At 44.6% G+C, this 17,834-nt stretch overlaps 1 protein-coding gene across 1 annotated transcript in view; it reads left to right on the forward strand.

Annotated features, from left to right (window-relative positions):
* UBAP2 (ubiquitin associated protein 2) overlaps positions 1–17,834 on the forward strand; it is a 138,691-nt gene that overhangs the window by 47,565 nt on the left and 73,292 nt on the right. Inside the window, 3 exon segments of the mRNA XM_087715246.1 lie at positions 7,024–7,078; positions 12,082–12,185; positions 15,100–15,152. Coding sequence (XP_087571372.1) covers positions 7,024–7,078; positions 12,082–12,185; positions 15,100–15,152 — 212 coding nt within the window.

Genomic DNA, 17,834 nt, shown 5'->3' on the forward strand with positions numbered 1-17,834 from the left:
ATCTCCTGGTACTAAAGCAAAACAAAGTCTTCAAGTGGTATTTTTAACTTCTAAGCAAAGCAGGATTATAATTTGGACTGGCCCCACAATCATAACTTATTGTGACAAGCTCAGTTTCACGATGCCTTTATGTTCCGCAGTGAAAATCTGAGGATGAAGCCAGGGGGATACAGTAGCGGCCAAAATTGTGGAAACCTTTTGGGAAAAGTGTATTTTTGAGGTTTGATGGCTAACTTTTTGTTGAGTTTCAAGATAATTATATTCCATTGCTGGAATGGCCTGGGAATAGCCCAGAGCCGCCCAGAGTCCCAATGGGAGTGGGCGGCATACAAATTTTATTAAAGTTAAAGTCTTTAATCCAGTGTTTCTCAACCTTGGCGACTTTAAGTCCTGTGGATTTCAACTCCCAGAATCCCCCAGCCAGCAGAGCTGGCTGGGGAATTCTGGGAGTTGAAGTCCATAGGACTTAAAGTCGCTAAGGTCGAGAAACACTGCTTTAACCCAATTGAAAATCTATGGAGCCAACTAAAGAAACTTGTTAGTCAGAAGCAACCCAGCAATAAAACCCAGTTTATAGAAGCAGTCATTCAATCTTGGTTTCACGTTATAACAGCTGCAGAACTAAAAGACTTGGTTCACTCCATGGGAAGACATTGAAGGGTGTAATTCATGCTAAAGGTTACCCAACTAAGTATGAACTGACTTGGTGATCATTTTTGTATATCTTATTTTTTCTATGGTGATAATTTTTGTATATCTTGTTTCACTTTTATTCTTTATAACCGCTATTCTAATAGCAAATCCTTCATAAAAATTATGGCATTACACTCTTGATTAAATTATCTTTCCATTGATATATAATTTTAGGGTACTACTCCCCCCCAAAAAAGTGGTGTTATTAGCTGGTTTTAGAAAATACACTTTTCCCAAAAGATTTCCACAATTTTGGCCATCACTGTATATATTACCAAGCTATTCTCCAAAGCACCTGAGGGCAGGAGAAGAAGCAATGGGTGGAAACTAATCAAGGAGAGAAGCAACTTAGAACGGAGGAGAAATTTCCTGACAGTGAGAACAATTAATCGGTGGAACAGAAGTTGCCTCCAGAAGTTGTGAATGCCCCAACACTGGAAGTCTTTAAGAAGATGTTGGATAGCCACTTGTCTGAAACAGTATAGGGTTCCCTCCGTAGGCAGGGGGTTGGACTAGAAGACCTCCAAGGTCCCTTCCAACTCTGCAATTGTAAATAATCAGTGGAACAACTTGCCTCCAGAAGTTGTGAATGCTCCCAACACTGGAAGTCTTTAAGAAGATGTTGGATAACCATTTCTCTGAAGGGGTGTAGAGTTTCCTACCCAAGCTGAGGGTTGGACTAGAAGACCTCCAAGGCCCCTTCCAACACTGTTATTCTGTATTCTGTACCTCTGTGCTTTTCACCAAGAGAACCACAAAATGCCCGTTTCTCAGCAGAGCAACTGGCCCCGTTGTCCCCTTCCAGGCCTGCCAACTGCCCGTCAACTCGGGGGTCCAGAAGCACAGCTGAGAATGCGAATTATGCCAGAGGCCTGGACTGCTGGACTTGGCACCTTGGCAGAGAACTTGGCAGCCCCAATAAGCATGTTTGTCAACATTGTCTATGGAGCTTCTCAATCATCTAACTCGTGGTTGTTCCAAAGGTGCTTTTCAAAAGGCAATTTGGGCTTTCTTTTCTTTCAAAAATGTTTTATTTCTCTTCTACGGAGATTCTCAGTCATCCAAGTCCTGGTTGTCTCCAAGCTGTTTTTTTTTTCAAGAGGCAACTTTTATTTTTCTTGGAAGACGTTTCGCCTCTCATCGAAGAAGCTTCTTCAGCTCTGACTGAATGGTGGCGAAAGGAAGGATTTAAAATATAAGAATATTCTAAAGAATATAAATCCGTTTGTCAACATTATCCCTGGTTCTGTGGATTTAGCACAACCTGCAAAGTGGACTATTAGGTTTATGAATCACAAAAGTGCGTCTCAGTTACTGTGGCCACATCATGCGGGGGAATTTACTGAAGAAAGCAATTATATTTTGCAAAAAAAAAAATTGCAGTAAAAGGCCACCAAAGAACACGGTGACTGGACACCATCAAAGCTGACACCAGCCAGAGCATAAAATAACTCAAAGGAATAGTGCAAGATGAGGGGCTGCTTCAGAGAGGAAGGGGTCAAGCTGTTCTCCAAAGCACCTGAAGGCCAGACAAGGAATAATGGATGGAAACTGACCAAGGAGAGAGATTCACCCTGGAAATAAGGAGGAATTTTCTGACCATGAGAGCAATCAACCCATGGAACAGAAGTTGCCTTCAGAAATTGTGGGACCTTCATCACTTGAGACTTTCAAGAAGAGACTGGGCTGCCATCGGTCAGAAATGGTGTAGGATCTCCTGCTTGAATGAGGGGTTACACTAGATGACCTACAAGGTCCCTTCCTACTCTGTTATTCTGATTCTGAAGATGCTGAGAGACCTGGCCTAGAGAATCACCCAAGAGTTGGATACAGCTGAATGGATCATCATCATGTTTATGAACATTTTTAGGGCCCAATAAACCCTGTAGGAAGCAAAAAAAAGGAGTGGAGATTAGTTTAGTTTAGTTTAGTTTATTATTTATAGGCCGCCCTTTTCCCTGAGGGGACTCAGGGCGGCTTACAATTTATAGGGAAGGGGATACAAGACAATAAAACAATAAACATGAAAACAGTGCAAGTAAAAATAAAACACAACATTCATCATTCGGGTGGGGGCAGATTACGATCTTTATCCCCAGGCCTGGCGGGATAACCAGGTCTTGAGGGCTGTGCGGAAGGTCTGGAGGGTGGTGAGGGTGCGAATCTCCACGGGGAGATCGTTCCAAAGGGTCGGAGCTACTACTGAAAAGGCTCTCCTCCGCTTTATTTTTCTCCGAAACGGACTTAGTCATTCCCAGGGATCAAGGTTTATCTTCCGAAGAGATTTGGTAAAGTCAAGTGTCTCTTCTCTTAAGAGGGTTAGGGAAGTGATGTTGAAATGATTCCCCCCCCCCCCCCCGAGAGCTGATGCTTGTCCGGATAACTAATTAAAGCCTAAACAAGCAGCGTATATGATGTGTAGGATCAGAAGGACAGGAACGTAATCCCTAGTACTTTTTTCACTTCCATCTGTCCAATCCATGTATTACCATATTTTTCGGACTATAAGACACACCAGAGAATAAGACGCACCATGATTTTTGAAGAGGTAAATTTTAAAAGTTTTTACACTCTGCAGGCCTCCCAAACTCGCTGCACGCCTGGTTCTTTTGAAAAAAAAAAGGGGGGGGGCTTTGGGAGGCTCTTAGAGTACTCCTGGGCGCTGGGGGGGGGGCAAAAACGAGCAAAAAAACAAAGGGCATGCAGAGGGTTTGGGAGGCTTATAGAGTGCGCCTGGGGGAGCAAAAATGGCCCCTTTTTGCTCGTTTTTCCCCCTCCCCAGCCCCCAGGAGCACTTTACAAGCCTCCCAAACCCTCTGCACAGCCATTTTTGCAAAGGGGGCGGGCTTTAAGTAGGCAAAAAATGTTGTATTCAGTGTATAAGACGCACCCAGATTTTCGCAGTCTTTTTGGGGAGGAAAAGGTGCATCTTATACTCTGAAAAAAATCGGTAATTACTTTTATACCAACTACAGCAATGGGATAAAACTTTAACAGATTAACAGATTTAGAAGTGACCTTGGAGATCATCTAGTTCAACCCCCCTGCCCAAGCAGGAGACCTTACACCATTTCTGACAGATGGCAGTCCTGTCTCTTTCTGAAAGCTTCCAATGATGAAGCATGCAGTGTAAAAAAAACATTAGTATGCAATGAATCTTACAGTAGAGATAATCCTTGACTTTAAACCGTTCATTTAGTAACTTTTACAACAACAACACTGAAAAAATTGACTCATGACCGTTTTTCACGCTTAACGATCATTGCAGCATCCCCATGGCCTCGGGAACAAAATTTGGTAACTGACTCACAGTTATGACGGTTGCAGGGTTCCGGGGGCCATTCTATTACCTTTTGTGACCATCTGACAAAGTCAATGGGGAAGCCAGACTCACTTAACAAACGGCTTACTAACTGAACAACTGCAGCAATTCGCTTAACAACCGGAGCAAGAAAGGTCGTAAAACAGGGCAAAACTCAGTTGACAACTGAAGCAACAGAACACTTGGGCTCAATTGTGGTTGTAAGTCAAGGACTACCTGTATTTATGTCGACTTGGTAGTGGGAATATTTGTTCTTAGGCTACTAACATTTTCTCACATGTTGCTTTCTTCAAAAATTCTTGAGGATTAGGAAGTGTTGTTCAGAGAGAATCTGTCTGTCTGTCTGTCTGTCTCTCCCTCCCTCCCTCCCCCTTCCTTTCCTCCTCTCCCTCCCTCCCTCTGTCTTCTTTCTTTCTTTCTCTCTTTCGCTTTCCCTCCCTCTTTCTTTTTCTTTCTTTCTTTCTCTCTTTCTCTCTTTCTCTTTCTCTTCCCCTCCCTCTTTCTTTCTTTCTCTCTTTCTTTCTCTCTTTCTTTCTCTCTTTCGCTTTCCCTCCCTCTTTCTTTTTCTTTCTTTCTTTCTCTCTTTCTCTCTTTCTCTTTCTCTTCCCCTCCCTCTTTCTTTCTTTCTTTCTTTCTTTTTCCCTTCCTTCCTCCTTCCCTCTCCCTTTCTCTCTCTCTCTCTCTTTCTGTACACTGCAAACCTTGAGTTGCTTGCTTATATTGTTACGGATAAGAATAACATTATATTGCACTTCTTGCTGTTCTCCCCTTTGCCCTGTTCTGCTCTGGAGGTGAAGGGCCTGTCTGCCCCCCGTTTCTCAGTCGTTGATGTTGACGTGTAAATCCAGAGCCCTGCTGTGTTTTTAAAGCCTTACTAGCCCTTGAGCACTGACTGATCTTCAAGGAACTGATTTACAGTCAGAAAAGGATGACTGCGGAAAACGCAAAGGGGAAGGGAAAAGGACCCAGTTAAAAAGGAAGAGGGCAGATTCTAGCCCAAGGCCAGCCAGGAATCTTGGCAGTGGAAATGTTCTGGGAGTCAAGTAAATCTGAATAATGGGGTCATTTCTATGGGAGTGGATGCATTTGCAGGCCTAGACTGCGGTCGCTAAATACCTGTGGCTTTGTGGGATCGGTGGTGCTCCCTGAGCTTGGCTGTTTTTTTTGCAGGTGTCTGATTACCCAAATGGGTAACATTCATCAGTGCTAGAAAGGTTTGCTCTCTGTCCTCGACTTACAACAGTTCATTTAGTGATCGTTCCACATTACGACTGAAAAAAATGTGACTTAATGACCATTTTTCACAGTTACAAGCTTTGCTCGTAAATTCAGGCTTGGCAACTGGCACGTACTTATGACAGATGCTGCATCCCGGGGTCACGCGATCGCCTTTTGCGACCTTCTGACAAGCAAAGTCATGGGGAAGCCAGATTCACTTAGCGACCATGCTACTAACTTATCAACTGCAGCGATTCTATTAACAACTGTGGCAAGAAAGTTCGTAAAATGGGGCAAAATTCACTTTGCTATCTTGCTTAGGAACAAAAATGTTGGGCTCAATTGTTGTCATAAGTTGCGATCTACCGTGGCACGACAAAACCACGCTTGATTAAAGCGCGCCCGATTAAACCGCATCGCTGACGTCATCAACAGGGCGACAACAGCCAGCGCGGAGAAAGAAGGGCGCTTTAAATAGTGCTTTGAAAGCAAGCCGATTCAACTTAAGGTAGGGGTTAGCTTTAGGGTTAGGTTTAGGGTTAGGTTAAGGGTTAGGATTAGGTTTAGGGTTAGGTTAAGGGTTAGGTTTAGGGTTAGGGTTAGGTTAAGGCAGTGTTTTTCAACCTTTTTTGTGCAAAGGCACACTTTTTTCATGAAAAAAATCACGAGGCACACCACCATTAGAAAATGTTAAAAAAAATTAACTCTGTGCCTATATTGACTATATATAAAGTAATTTTCCCACGGCACACCTTACACTATGTCACGGCACACTAGTGTGCCGCGGCACAGTGGTTGAAAAACACTGGGTTAAGGGTTAGGTTGAGGGTTAGGTTAAGGGTTAGGTTAAGGGTTAGGTTTAGGATTAGGTTTAGGGGGGTTAGGTTTAGGTTTAGGGGTTAATTTTAGGTTTAGCGTTTACAGCGTGCTTCTGTCTCTGCGCTGTTGTCGCCCTGTGATGACGTCAGCTACGCGGTTTCGTCGAGCGCGCTTTAGTCGAACGCAGTTTTGTGGTGGAACCGCGAACTACTACCTGGATGGATGGATGGATGGATGGGCAGACAGACAGACACACAGACAGACAGACACACAGACAATATATATTATATCTCCCAAGAGCAAAATCCACTTCCCTCTAGCACTGATGACGTTACCTCATTGGGTCATGAAAGGCCTGCAAGAACACAACCAGCACTAAGGAATCTTCAGCTACAAATATTCTCCTCTTCTGTTGGTCTTGTGGCTTTTTAAAACTGGGCCTTCCCTCAATTGCCTCCTGCATTCCTACATTTGGGACAAGGAAGCAGAACCCAATTTTCTCAGAATAACTGTTCTTCCTCTAGCGCCCTTATAAATATTCGTTTTACCAGCTTACCTTAATAGCAATAGCAATAGCAGTTAGACTTATATACCGCTTCATAGGGCTTTCAGCCCTCTCTAAGCGGTTTACAGAGTCAGCATATCGCCCCCAACAACAATCCGGGTCCTCATTTCACCCACCTCGGAAGGATGGAAGGCTGAGTCAACCCTGAGCCGGTGAGATTTGAACAGCCGAACTGCAGAACTGCAGTCAGCTGAAGTAGCCTGCAGTGCTGCATTTAACCACTGCGCCACCTCGGCTAAAGTAATCCTAAACCTGGTTCTGCTTCCTTGTCCAAAATGCATTTTACCCTTAGAAGGGAGGAGGGGGGGGAAGTACTCCCTCCCCCCCCCTCTTTCATTTTTTTTCCTCTTGAAATTCTGTTTATCCCACGTTGCTCTTTGAAACTAAGCTCTTCCTTTTTCTGTAGGATTTGGACGGGCCAGAGGAAGAGGAACGGGGAGGTTTTCATCCCAAGGCATGGGGTAGGTTTTTGATAACAGATGTAAGATTTGTACTTTAATTACACGTGGACCAGACAATGCTGCTTAAATGTGCATGATTGGAAATTCTTCCCGCGTTGTTGAGTGGGACCTTTGGCCTATTTCCCTTAGCAAAGGACCAAAGCAGTCAAATCAGAAAGCCAGTTTGCAAATCTTTCTTAGGCATGGAAGCCGACTGGATGACCCGAGGCCATTTATTCCCTCTCAGGCTCTTTGTGAAGCTGACTAATCAATAAAATGTCATTACGTCATAGCAATAGCACTTAGCAATAGCATTTTGACATACCGTATATACTCGAGTATAGGCCAGCCCGAATATAAGCCGAGGCACCTAATTTTACCACAAAAAACTGGAAAAGTTATTGACTCGAGTATAAGCCTAGGGTGGGAAATGCAGCAGCTACCGGTAAATTTCAAAAATAAAAATAGATACCAATAATGTTTTTGAATATTTATTTCAAAGAAAAACAGTAAACTAGCTCTGGGACATCGCTATGTGGCTGCTTGCCATAACAAGGAGGAGGTGGGACATCGTTGCAGAGCGGCAGGAGGGGGAGGAAGGGGAATTGTAAGACAGCCCTGCATTACATTAGAACGTGAGGAGGGGGGATGGTGCGGTGCGCGTTGCGAGGCAAACTGACACAGAGGGAGGGGAAACTCACAGGGGCGCTGGGCCATTCATGAGCGTCACCCAGCGGCATGGCCCCGCCCCCTTTCCTCCTCCATTTCGGGCAAATTTTTCACTGACTCGAGTATAAGCCGAGGCGGCTTTTTTCAGCCCAAAAAGTGGGCTGAAAAACTCGGCGTATACTTGAGTATATACGGTATATACCACTTCATAGAAAGGGATGCGGTGGCTCAGTGGCTAAGACCCAGAGCTTGTCGGTCAGAAAGGTCGGCGGTTCGAATCCCTAGCGCCACGTAATGGAGTGAGCTCCCGTTATTTGTCCCAGCTTCTGCCAACCTAGCACATTAAAAAAAAAACGCAACTGGAAAAATAAGAAACCACCTTTGGTGGGAAGGTAGCAGCGTTCCGTGCGCCATCAGCGTTTAGTCATGCTGGCTACATGACCACGGAGACATCTTCTGACAAGGTTGGCTCTTCGGTTTTGAAACGAATACGAGCACTAGAATCAAGAATGACTAGCACATATGAGCGAGGGGAACCTTTACCTTTAGCATTTCATAGTGCTTCACAGCCCTCTCTAAGCAGTTTACAGAGTCAGCGTATTGGCCCCAACAATCTGGGTCCTCATTTTACTGATCTCGGAATGGTAGGGGGCTGGGTCAGTCTTAGGCTGGTCACGATCCAACTCCTGGCTGTGGGCAGAGTTTACTTCCAATACAGCATTCTAATCATTGCACAACCACCACATCTTTTAAATAGAATAGGATAGAATAAGGAAGGAATAGAATAGAATCGAATAGAATAGGATTCTTTATTGGCCAAGAGTGATAGGACACACCAGGAATTTGTCTTTGGTGCAGATGCTCTCAATGTACATAAAGCTATAAGTAATATCATGCATTGATAGCTTGGTTTTAAGATCAAGGTGAATACAGTTCGGAAATGGTGGTTCTCTTGTAGACTCTCTGAACTTGCTTGCTTTCTTGCAGACGTTTCATTACCCAACTAGGTAACATCATCCGTGCTAGAAGGGAGTGGGATTTGCAGAGAGGAGGAGGTCTCTGTTTATGTATAAACGGCTTGCAGTGTCCGTATTAATAAGGTTGTTCCTGATAGTTCATTGACTAGGCTGTTCTTTACTCTGGGGTCCTTGGTATCCACTGAACTTGGTAGTTTTCTTGCAGACATCTCATTCCCCAACTAGGTAACACCATCAGTTTTAGAAAGCCCTTCATGGTATTGGACCTGGGTACTTGAGAGACCGCCTGCTGCCAATTACCTCCCAAAGACCCATTAGATCACACAGATTAGGCCTCCTCCGGGTTCCGTCTACCAGCCAATGCCACCTGGCTACTACCCGGGGGAGGGCCTTCTCTGTGGCAGCGCTGGCCCTTTGGAATGAACTCTGCCGAGATTCGGACCCTCACCTCTCTCCAGGCCTTCCGAAAAGCCGTTTTATAAAACCTGGCTGTGTCGGCAGGCCTGGGGTTGATGAGTTCCCTTCCCCTCTCGACCTGTGTGGCTGTTGGCTATTTAAAATGCTTGTATTTGTAGTGCTTGTGTTTCCCTTCCCCTCTTGGGTTTGTGAGCCGCCCTGAGTCCCGCTGGGAATAGGGCGGCATATAAATAAAACGAAACCTAAACCTAAAACCTAGAAGGGATTGAGGTTTGTTCCGTGTCCTTTCGTTATTCTTGCTTTAGTGATCTTTGATGATTTCGATCTTGTGTTTACTGCCCAGAGTCACAATTGCCAAGTGGGCAGCTATATAACTTGCTATATAAGAAGAAAAGCGGCAGTGAACAAGCTTTTTGTTAGCAGATCTACTTGAATGGACAAAAATATCACGGCAACCTTGACATTTAAAGGGATTGTTTTTGGTGCTGACTAATAAATCCAAGGCGAACTATTTTGTGCTAAGTTGTTTTCCCTCCCTCTGTCTCCACACCCACGCAAGGTTTTCCAATTCCCCTTTTCAATCTGGAAATTCTGTATAAAGTATCAATATTGCCCCGCCGATCTATGACTTGATCCACTTTATGGGTGTGTCGTTTTAGACAGTTGTGAGAGTGAAGACCCACAAAACATCCCACTTTGTGAAATGCCCTGTATCAAACGTTTTGGAACGGACCAGACCAGTCCAAAAGGAAACCCTTTTCAGATCCGTACTGACAATTAAATTAAAAGAGGTTTTCTTTTCTCCCTATTCATCCTATTTCCTCTACTTCTGTGGATGCTAAATATGGAGGGATCCTGGATGTGGCTGATCTTCATGGCCCTTCCAGGGTACGGATTCCACCAGAAAGCATATGAGATCCTAACTCCAACCCCCAGAGGTAGTGGAGGGATTGAAATACTGACCTGAACGACTGAAAACAGGAGTCATCTACTACATACAGTGTAAAAACTGGAACCAACACTATGTAGGAAAGAGGTCCTCAAACTTGGCAACTTTAAGACTTGTGGGCTTCAACTCTTAGAATTCTCCAGCCAGCTGGCTGGAGAATTCTAAGAGTTGAAGCCCACAAGTCTTAAAGTTGCCGGTTCCACCACAAAACCGCGGTAGACTAAAGCGCGCTCGACGAAAGCGCGTACGTGACGTCATCACAGCGCGACGAAAACAGCACACTGTGAGCGGTAAACTTAAAATTAACGCGTAAATCTAAACCTAACCCCCCCAAACCTAACCCTAAACCTAACCCTTAACCTAACCCTAAACCTAAGCCTATACCTAACCCTTAACGCTAAACCTAACGCTAACCCTTAACCTAACCCTAACCCTAAACCTAACCCTTACCTTTATGTGAATCGGCTTGCTTTAAAAGCGCTTTTTAAAGCGCCCTTTTTTCTCCGCGGTCGTATTTGTTGCGCTGCTGATGACGTCACGTACGCGCTTTAATCGGGCGCACTTTAGTCTGCCGCGGTTTTGACAGGTCACAAAAGTTGCCAAGTTTGGTGAGCCCTGATGTAGGACAGACGGGCAGAAGACCAGCAGAGTGCATCCATGAACACCAATTGCCAGTCAGAAGACAGGATGAAAACTCTTTAAGTTCACAACATATGGACAGACTCAACCATAGTCTCAGCTGGGAAACTAGGACCATCCTAGGCCAAGCCAAGTCCCCAAACACCAGGCAATTCTTGGAAGCCTGGCACTCAGACAAATCGTCCATCAACAGACACACAGACATAAACAACGTCTGCACACGGTGGAAAAGAGACAATCAACAAACGACAAAGAGATCCGAAAAACCAAAACGCCTCTCCGCCAGCAGTCAGCATCCATCTGAGCATAGATTAATGCTTCAAGATTGAACATTAGTCCAACAAGTAAACAACGCTCCAATCAAGGAACTGCCAAGCCAGCTAACAGTGAACAGACCAGCAAAGAATCTCTAAGATTTCTCTCACCATCAGTGACAGGGCAGTATACATTGAGAGCAAAGCCCACTCCCTTCCAGCACTGATGATGTTACCTAGTTGGGTAATAAAACATCTGCAAGAAAACAACCAAGCTTAGAGAGCACCGAGGATGTCACAGTCCTCCTCTTCCTCCCCTCCCAACCCCCTCCTCCCTTCTAGCACTGATGATGTTACATAGAAGAGCCGAGGTGGCGCAGTGGTTAAATGCAGCACTGCAGGCTACTTCAGCTGACTGCAGTTCTGCAGTTCGGCTGTTCAAATCTCACCGGCTCAAAGGTTGACTCAGCCTTCCATCCTTCCGAGGTGGGTAAAATGAGGACCCGGATTGTTGTTGGGGGCAATACGCTGACTCTGTAAACCGCTTAGAGAGGGCTGAAAGCCCTGTGAAGCGGTATATAAGTCTAACTGCTATTGCTATAGCAATAAGCACTTAGACTTATATACAGCTTTAAAGTGCTTCACAGCCCTCTCTAAGAACTTTACAGAGCCAGCCTCTTGCCTGTAACAATCTGGCTCCTCATTTTCCCGGCCTTGGAAGGATGGAAGGCTGAGTCAACCTGGAGCTGGTGGGACTTGAACTGCCAAACTGCTGGCAGTCAGCAGAAGTAGCCTGCAGTCCTGCACTCTAACCATTGTGCCACCACACCTCTAGTTGTGCCGTGCCGGGTAGTAAGACATCAGCAAGGAAACAAACAAGCTCAGAGACCACCAAGGACCCCAGAGTCATCGTCCTCCTCCTCCTCCTCCCCCTTCTAGCACTGATGATGTTACCTAGTTGGGTAATAAAACATCTTCAAGGAAACAACCAGGCTCAGGGAACACCTCTGAGGCCTCTCTAGGTGGGAAGGGAAAATGGTGGGCTAGGCTGACCAGACAATTACCGAAGCCTTGCTTTCTCTAAGAGTTCTGACTTTCTCCACCTCTCTTGACCTGTAGGACGTTTAACCCTGCAGATTACACCGATTCCTCAGCCACCGACGGCTTTGGGGCTAAGCAGGAGTCTTGGGAACTGGGAGAGAACGATGCCGCTGAAGGAACAGGTGAGAGGAAGCAACAAGATTCAGATTACAATCCTGTCCCAAATTGCCAATGGAGGGGGTGAGAATCGCTGTGCGTTTCCCAATAACGAGCCAAATGTCCATCTTCTTCTAAGAATAGTTGATGGGGAGGCCTACATGCTATCCTGCAAAACGGTTTTCGATAAAGGGGGAACCTTTGTAGCTCGGGGTTGATACGAGAGGGGTGCTTGGTACTCTGAGCTTGGTCGTTTTTTTTGCAGACGTTTCATGACCCAAAGCAGGTTAACATCCTCCATGCTGAAGATGTTACCCAGTTTGGGTCATGAAACATTTGAAAGAAAACAAGCAAGCTCACAGAGCACCAAGGACCCCTCAAAAAGGTTCTCCGTTGGTGTGCGTGCATGTGTGTGTGTGTGAGAGGGAGGGAGGGAGGGAGAGAGAGAGAGGAGGGAGAGGGAGAGAGGGAGAGGAGGGAGAGGAGAGAGAGAGAGGAGGGACGGGGAGAGGAAGAGAGAGAGAGAGAGAGAGAGGAGGGAGTGGAGGAGAGGAAGAGAGAGGAGGGAGAGGGGGAGAGAGAGGGAGAGGAGGGGGAGAGGAAGAGGGAGAGAGAGAGGAGGGAGTGGAGGAGAGGAAGAGAGGAGGGAGAGGGGGAGAGAGAGAGAAGAGGGAGTGGAGGAGAGGAAGAGAGGAGGGAGAGGGGGAGAGGAAGAGAGGAGGGCTCCCAACAATCCGGGTCCCCGTTTTACCGACCTCAGAAGGATGGAAAGCTGTCAGCCTTGAGCCAGTCAGAATCGAACTGCTGGCAGTCAGCAGAGTTAGCCTGGAGTAACCACTGTGTCACCACGGCTTCAAGTTAGATAGTTGATGATAGATAGATAGATAGATAGATAGATAGATAGATAGATAGATAGATAGATAGATAGATAGATAGATAGATAGATAGATAGATTAGATAGATTAGATAGATCTAGACAGACAGACAATGAAGAAGACAGGCAGATGAGGTGGATGGATGGATGGATGGATGGATGGAAGGCAATAGCAATAGCAGATTTTTATATACCGCTTCATAGGGCTTTCAGCCCTCTCTAAGCAGTTTACAGAGAGTCAGCATATCGCCCCCAACAACAATCCGGCTCCTCATTTTACCCACCTCAGAAGGATGGAAGGCTGAGTCAACCCTGAGCCGGTGAGATTTGAACCGCTGAACTGCTGATCTAGCAGTCAGCTGAAGTGGCCTGCAGTACTGCACTCTACCCACTGCGCCACCTCGGCTCTATAAGGCAGATAACATTGAAGAAGATAGACAGAAAGAGACAGTGGTGATGATAGATAGATAGATAGATAGATAGATAGATAGATAGATGATAGATGGATAGATGGATAGATGGATAGATGGATAGATGGATAGATGGATAGATGGATAGATGGATAGATGGATAGATGGATAGATAGATGATAGATCGATAGATCGATCGATCGATAGATAGATAGATAGATAGATAGATCGATAGATCGATAGATCGATAGATCGATAGATCGATAGATGGATAGATGGATAGATGGATAGATAGATGATAGATCGATAGATCGATAGATCGATAGATGGATAGATGGATAGATAGATAGATGATAGATGATAGATAGATAGATAGATAGATAGATAGATAGATAGATAGATAGATAGATGATAGATAGATAGATAGATAGATAGATAGATAGATAGATAGATCGATAGATAGATCGATAGATAGATCTAGACTGACAGACAATGAAGAAGACAGGCCGATGAGGTGGATGGATGGATGGAAGGCAGATAACATTGAAGAAGATAGACAGAAAAAGACAGTGGTGATGATAGATAGATAGATAGATAGATAGATAGATAGATAGATAGATAGATAGAGACAGACAGACAGACAGACAGACAGACAGACACAGAGACAGACATATAGATAGAAAGACATGATAAATAAATAGAGAAGATGAATGGAAATGATAGATAGACAGACAGACAACTTACTAATAGGACTTATATACTGCTTCACAGTGCTTTACAGTCCTAAGCGGTTTGCAGAGTCAGCCTCTTGCCTCCAACAATCTGAACGCTGGAAAAATTGGAAGCATTGAAAAATATTAAAAAAAACCTTTTTGTTTCTTGGAATCAATAGTTCATATTTCATCTGGGTGGGAATATTCCTCTTTTAAGGAAAACATTTTAATAACTTTTTCCAAACTGCATAAAATCTGCCTAAGTAACTTTAAAACACCTTTATCTGTTTCGGTTTCTTTGTGTGACATTAATCTCCCTGACTGAACAGTTTGTATGTATCATGATTCCCAAGTAAGAAAAAAAAACACCCCCAAACTGAAAAACCTCAGTGAAGCATACACACCCACGCATACACACCCGCACATAGACAAAATCAATGGCTATATGTGAAATGATTTCTAAAAACAAAGCATTTTGATTTTGGCTGAAAAAAAATCACGTTGACTGCTGGAGACTTTGCCCGGTGACCCAGAATGTGGCTGTCCTCACTCTGAATTTTACTTGGCTCTTCAGTTTCGGCCAGGGGCTGTTAATTTGCATAGTTTAAAACTGATTTATCACAGTAGCAGGCTGGGAGGGCTTGTTTTTAAGATGTTGGCAATGTGGGCTAGAAAGCAGCTTTTGTAAGGATGGCATGAACAAAAGCTTAGAGGACCCAAGCTCCAGGGCGGCCTATAGTTTTCATCCTACATGTTTTAATCTGTCCTATGTAATCACATCTGTAGTCCAAGAGGTGGAAAATTTATGGCCCTCGACCACGACCTCTAACCTCCCCAACCATTGTCCATTTTGGGTTCGGCCGCTTGGGAATTGCAATTTTAACAAGGTACCCGGTTTCCTTAAGAAACGAGCAGATTTTCTGATCGGCCCTTTGTTCTACAGGAGCCTGGAAGAACTCAATAGAAGAATGGACGGCTGAAGACTGGAACGAAGATGTAAGTCACAGTTCTGTTTGTTTTTGTTATTGTTATTGTGCAGTCTGAAAATTGTTATTGTGCAGTCTGAAAATTGTTATTGTGCAGTCTGAAAATTGTTATTGTGCAGAATACCGTCGGGAGAAACGTCCTTCTGCGTTCAGTTCCAAGTGGGGAAAAAGACACTGGAAACATGGAGGAGGCTGCTTGGAAAGATATGGTATAGCCTTTATTGTCGGTGTACAAAATAAGTACAATGAAATTGGGTTTAGCCTCATTGGTGCAATCACATGACAACAAATACAACATAAATAGTATAAAGAATAATCCCTGTGCAATTAATTAGAAAAGAAAAGAAAAAAGATATACTAGTCATACGTTTCCCTGTGTGTGCATGGAGTGATAGTGGTTGTGTTTAAGAGACTGAAACTATTTTTTAGCCTGTTTGTTTTCTTCTGGCTGTGCTTCGATGTCTTCTGCCCGATGGGAGAAGTGCGAAGAGACGCTGACCAGGGTGTGAATCATCTCTGAGCATCTTCCTTACTCTGCTGAAACAGCGAGACCTGGCGAGGTCATCCATTGGTCTTAGAAGGCAACCAATGGTTACTTGTGCCGAATTGATCACGCTCTGTAGTGCTGTCCTGTCCGCAACATTTAAATCAGGGTACCATATTGTAATGCAGTATGTGAGGACACTTTCTATGGTGGGCCGATGGAAAGAGGTTAGCCGTCGTTCCTTAAGGTGGTTTAATGGTGGACAGAATCGCATGGCTTGAGCTCCTGAGCAGAAAAGGGGGATCAGATGCTTCCAGATGTTGGATGATGAAGAAGGAAAGAGAAGCAGAGATGCTGAAAGTCCCTGGTTTTATGCCCTCTCTGGCCTTCTTGTCTTCTGGTTGGTCGTCAGATTCCCATGGGCCCATGCAGGGGCAACTCTCTAGGCTGTTTTGAATCCACGTTTGGTTGAGCCTTGCTTCTTCCCAGGTGCCCTGTGGTGAGAGGGGTAAAAGGCTAATACTATCATGCCTAAATCCCATCAGCTTGGAGCTGAAAGGGGGAGATCTTTGTTATGTAGAATAGACTGACTCAGGCCTTTCAGTGGCCCATTGACAAAGGTGCGGGGGGGGGGAGAAAGCTGAGTTACTGTCTCCCATTTAGAGGAAATATTCTGCCCTTTTAATATTTCCTAAAAGATTCCATTTTCTAGTAGAGGGGTGGCTTTTAACTTCCTGCAATACTTTGCCTGACTTTTAAAACACTTTTAATTTCTTGAAACGTAATTTGGCTAACTTTAATCCTGGGGTATTGCTTGAATATATTTTTTCAGAGAACTTAAGGGGAGGCTAGGCTAGCCAGTCACCAACTGGTGGTCCGTGGACCACGGGTGGTCCGCGAGAAAACGTTGGTGGTCCGCAGAAAAATTATTTGCATTTTTTATATTGCACTAAATCAGGGGTCCTCAAACTACGGCCCCTGAGCTGGATACGTGCAATGAATGCTTGTGTTGCTGCAGAGAGTCTCCCCTTTCAGGGTCTTTTGGTGCAGAAACGGTATATAAGTCTAACTGCTATTGCTATTGCTATTCCTTCCCTCCCTCCTCTTCCTCTCCTCTCTTCCTCTCTTTCTTTTTTCTATTGTTGTAAGTGTCTCTTCCAGCTCTTAATTTTCATTTTCTTGGGGTGGTATTTTCGCAGACCCAAAAATAGTGGAGTATCATTTCTTGTTCCCTTTCCTTCTCAAATCTCTCCTGGATCGAGAAGCTTCTAATCGCTTCTTCAGATCACCCAAAACAACAAACCATACATTTAAGGAATGGATGTCCATGGCTTGTCCTCAGAACTGGCTAGAAACTCAGCTTGCTTTTCAAGAGTGGAAACTTTTGCCCCGAGAATCTAACTGGTCATTTGATTCCAGCAAAACTCCCAACTTAACCAGCTGCTGGTTTCAAGGAATTGTCAGTTTCCAGAAAGGAATTCTTGGTGGCTGGTTTTTGTTGTTGTTGTTGTTGTGCCTCACTTAGATTCTAGCCAGCATTTCACAAGCAGATTAAGTTGCTTCTCAGAACTCTTGCGGGCTTCTGTGTAACCCAAAACCTTTCAGCTGTTGTATAGATCAAGTGACCTCATAATTGCCGCCCCGTCCTGTTTACGTTTCTGGACAGGCCGGAGTAGCAGCTCCACCCACAAACAGAGGACAGTTATAGGCTGGTTTATTTTAGGATGTATAGACACTTTTCCTCCTCTCTTGCTTTGGAAGTTGCTTGCAAGGGTTGCTTCTGTGGGTTGACCTACCAATTTATTGGGGCATTTGTGGCCTCTTGAAATAAGCATTCCTTAACACTTCATGTGATCTTGATTCTATCCCCCATAAACAGAGGCATAGAATCAAGATCACGTGAAGGGTTAATGCCACTTTATAAGGCCTTGGTAAGGCCACACTTGGAATTCTGCATTCAGTTTTGGTCACCACGATGTAGAAAAGATGTGGAGACTCTGGAAAGAGTGCAGAGAAGAGCCAACAAAGAGGATTAGGGGACTGGAGACTAAAACATATGAAGAACAGTTGCTGGAACTGGGTATGTCTAGTTTAATAGAAAGAAGGATCAGGGGAGACATGATAGCAGTCTTCCAATATCTCTCACAAAGAAGAGGGAGTCAAGCTATTCTCCAAAGCGCCTGAGGGTAGAACAAGAAGCAATGGGTG

Source organism: Thamnophis sirtalis, unplaced genomic scaffold, assembly GCF_051295495.1.
Source record: "Thamnophis sirtalis isolate CommonGarterSnake01/CBP01778 unplaced genomic scaffold, rThaSir2_p1.2 scaffold_5, whole genome shotgun sequence".
Taxonomy (NCBI): Eukaryota; Metazoa; Chordata; class Lepidosauria; order Squamata; family Natricidae; genus Thamnophis; species Thamnophis sirtalis.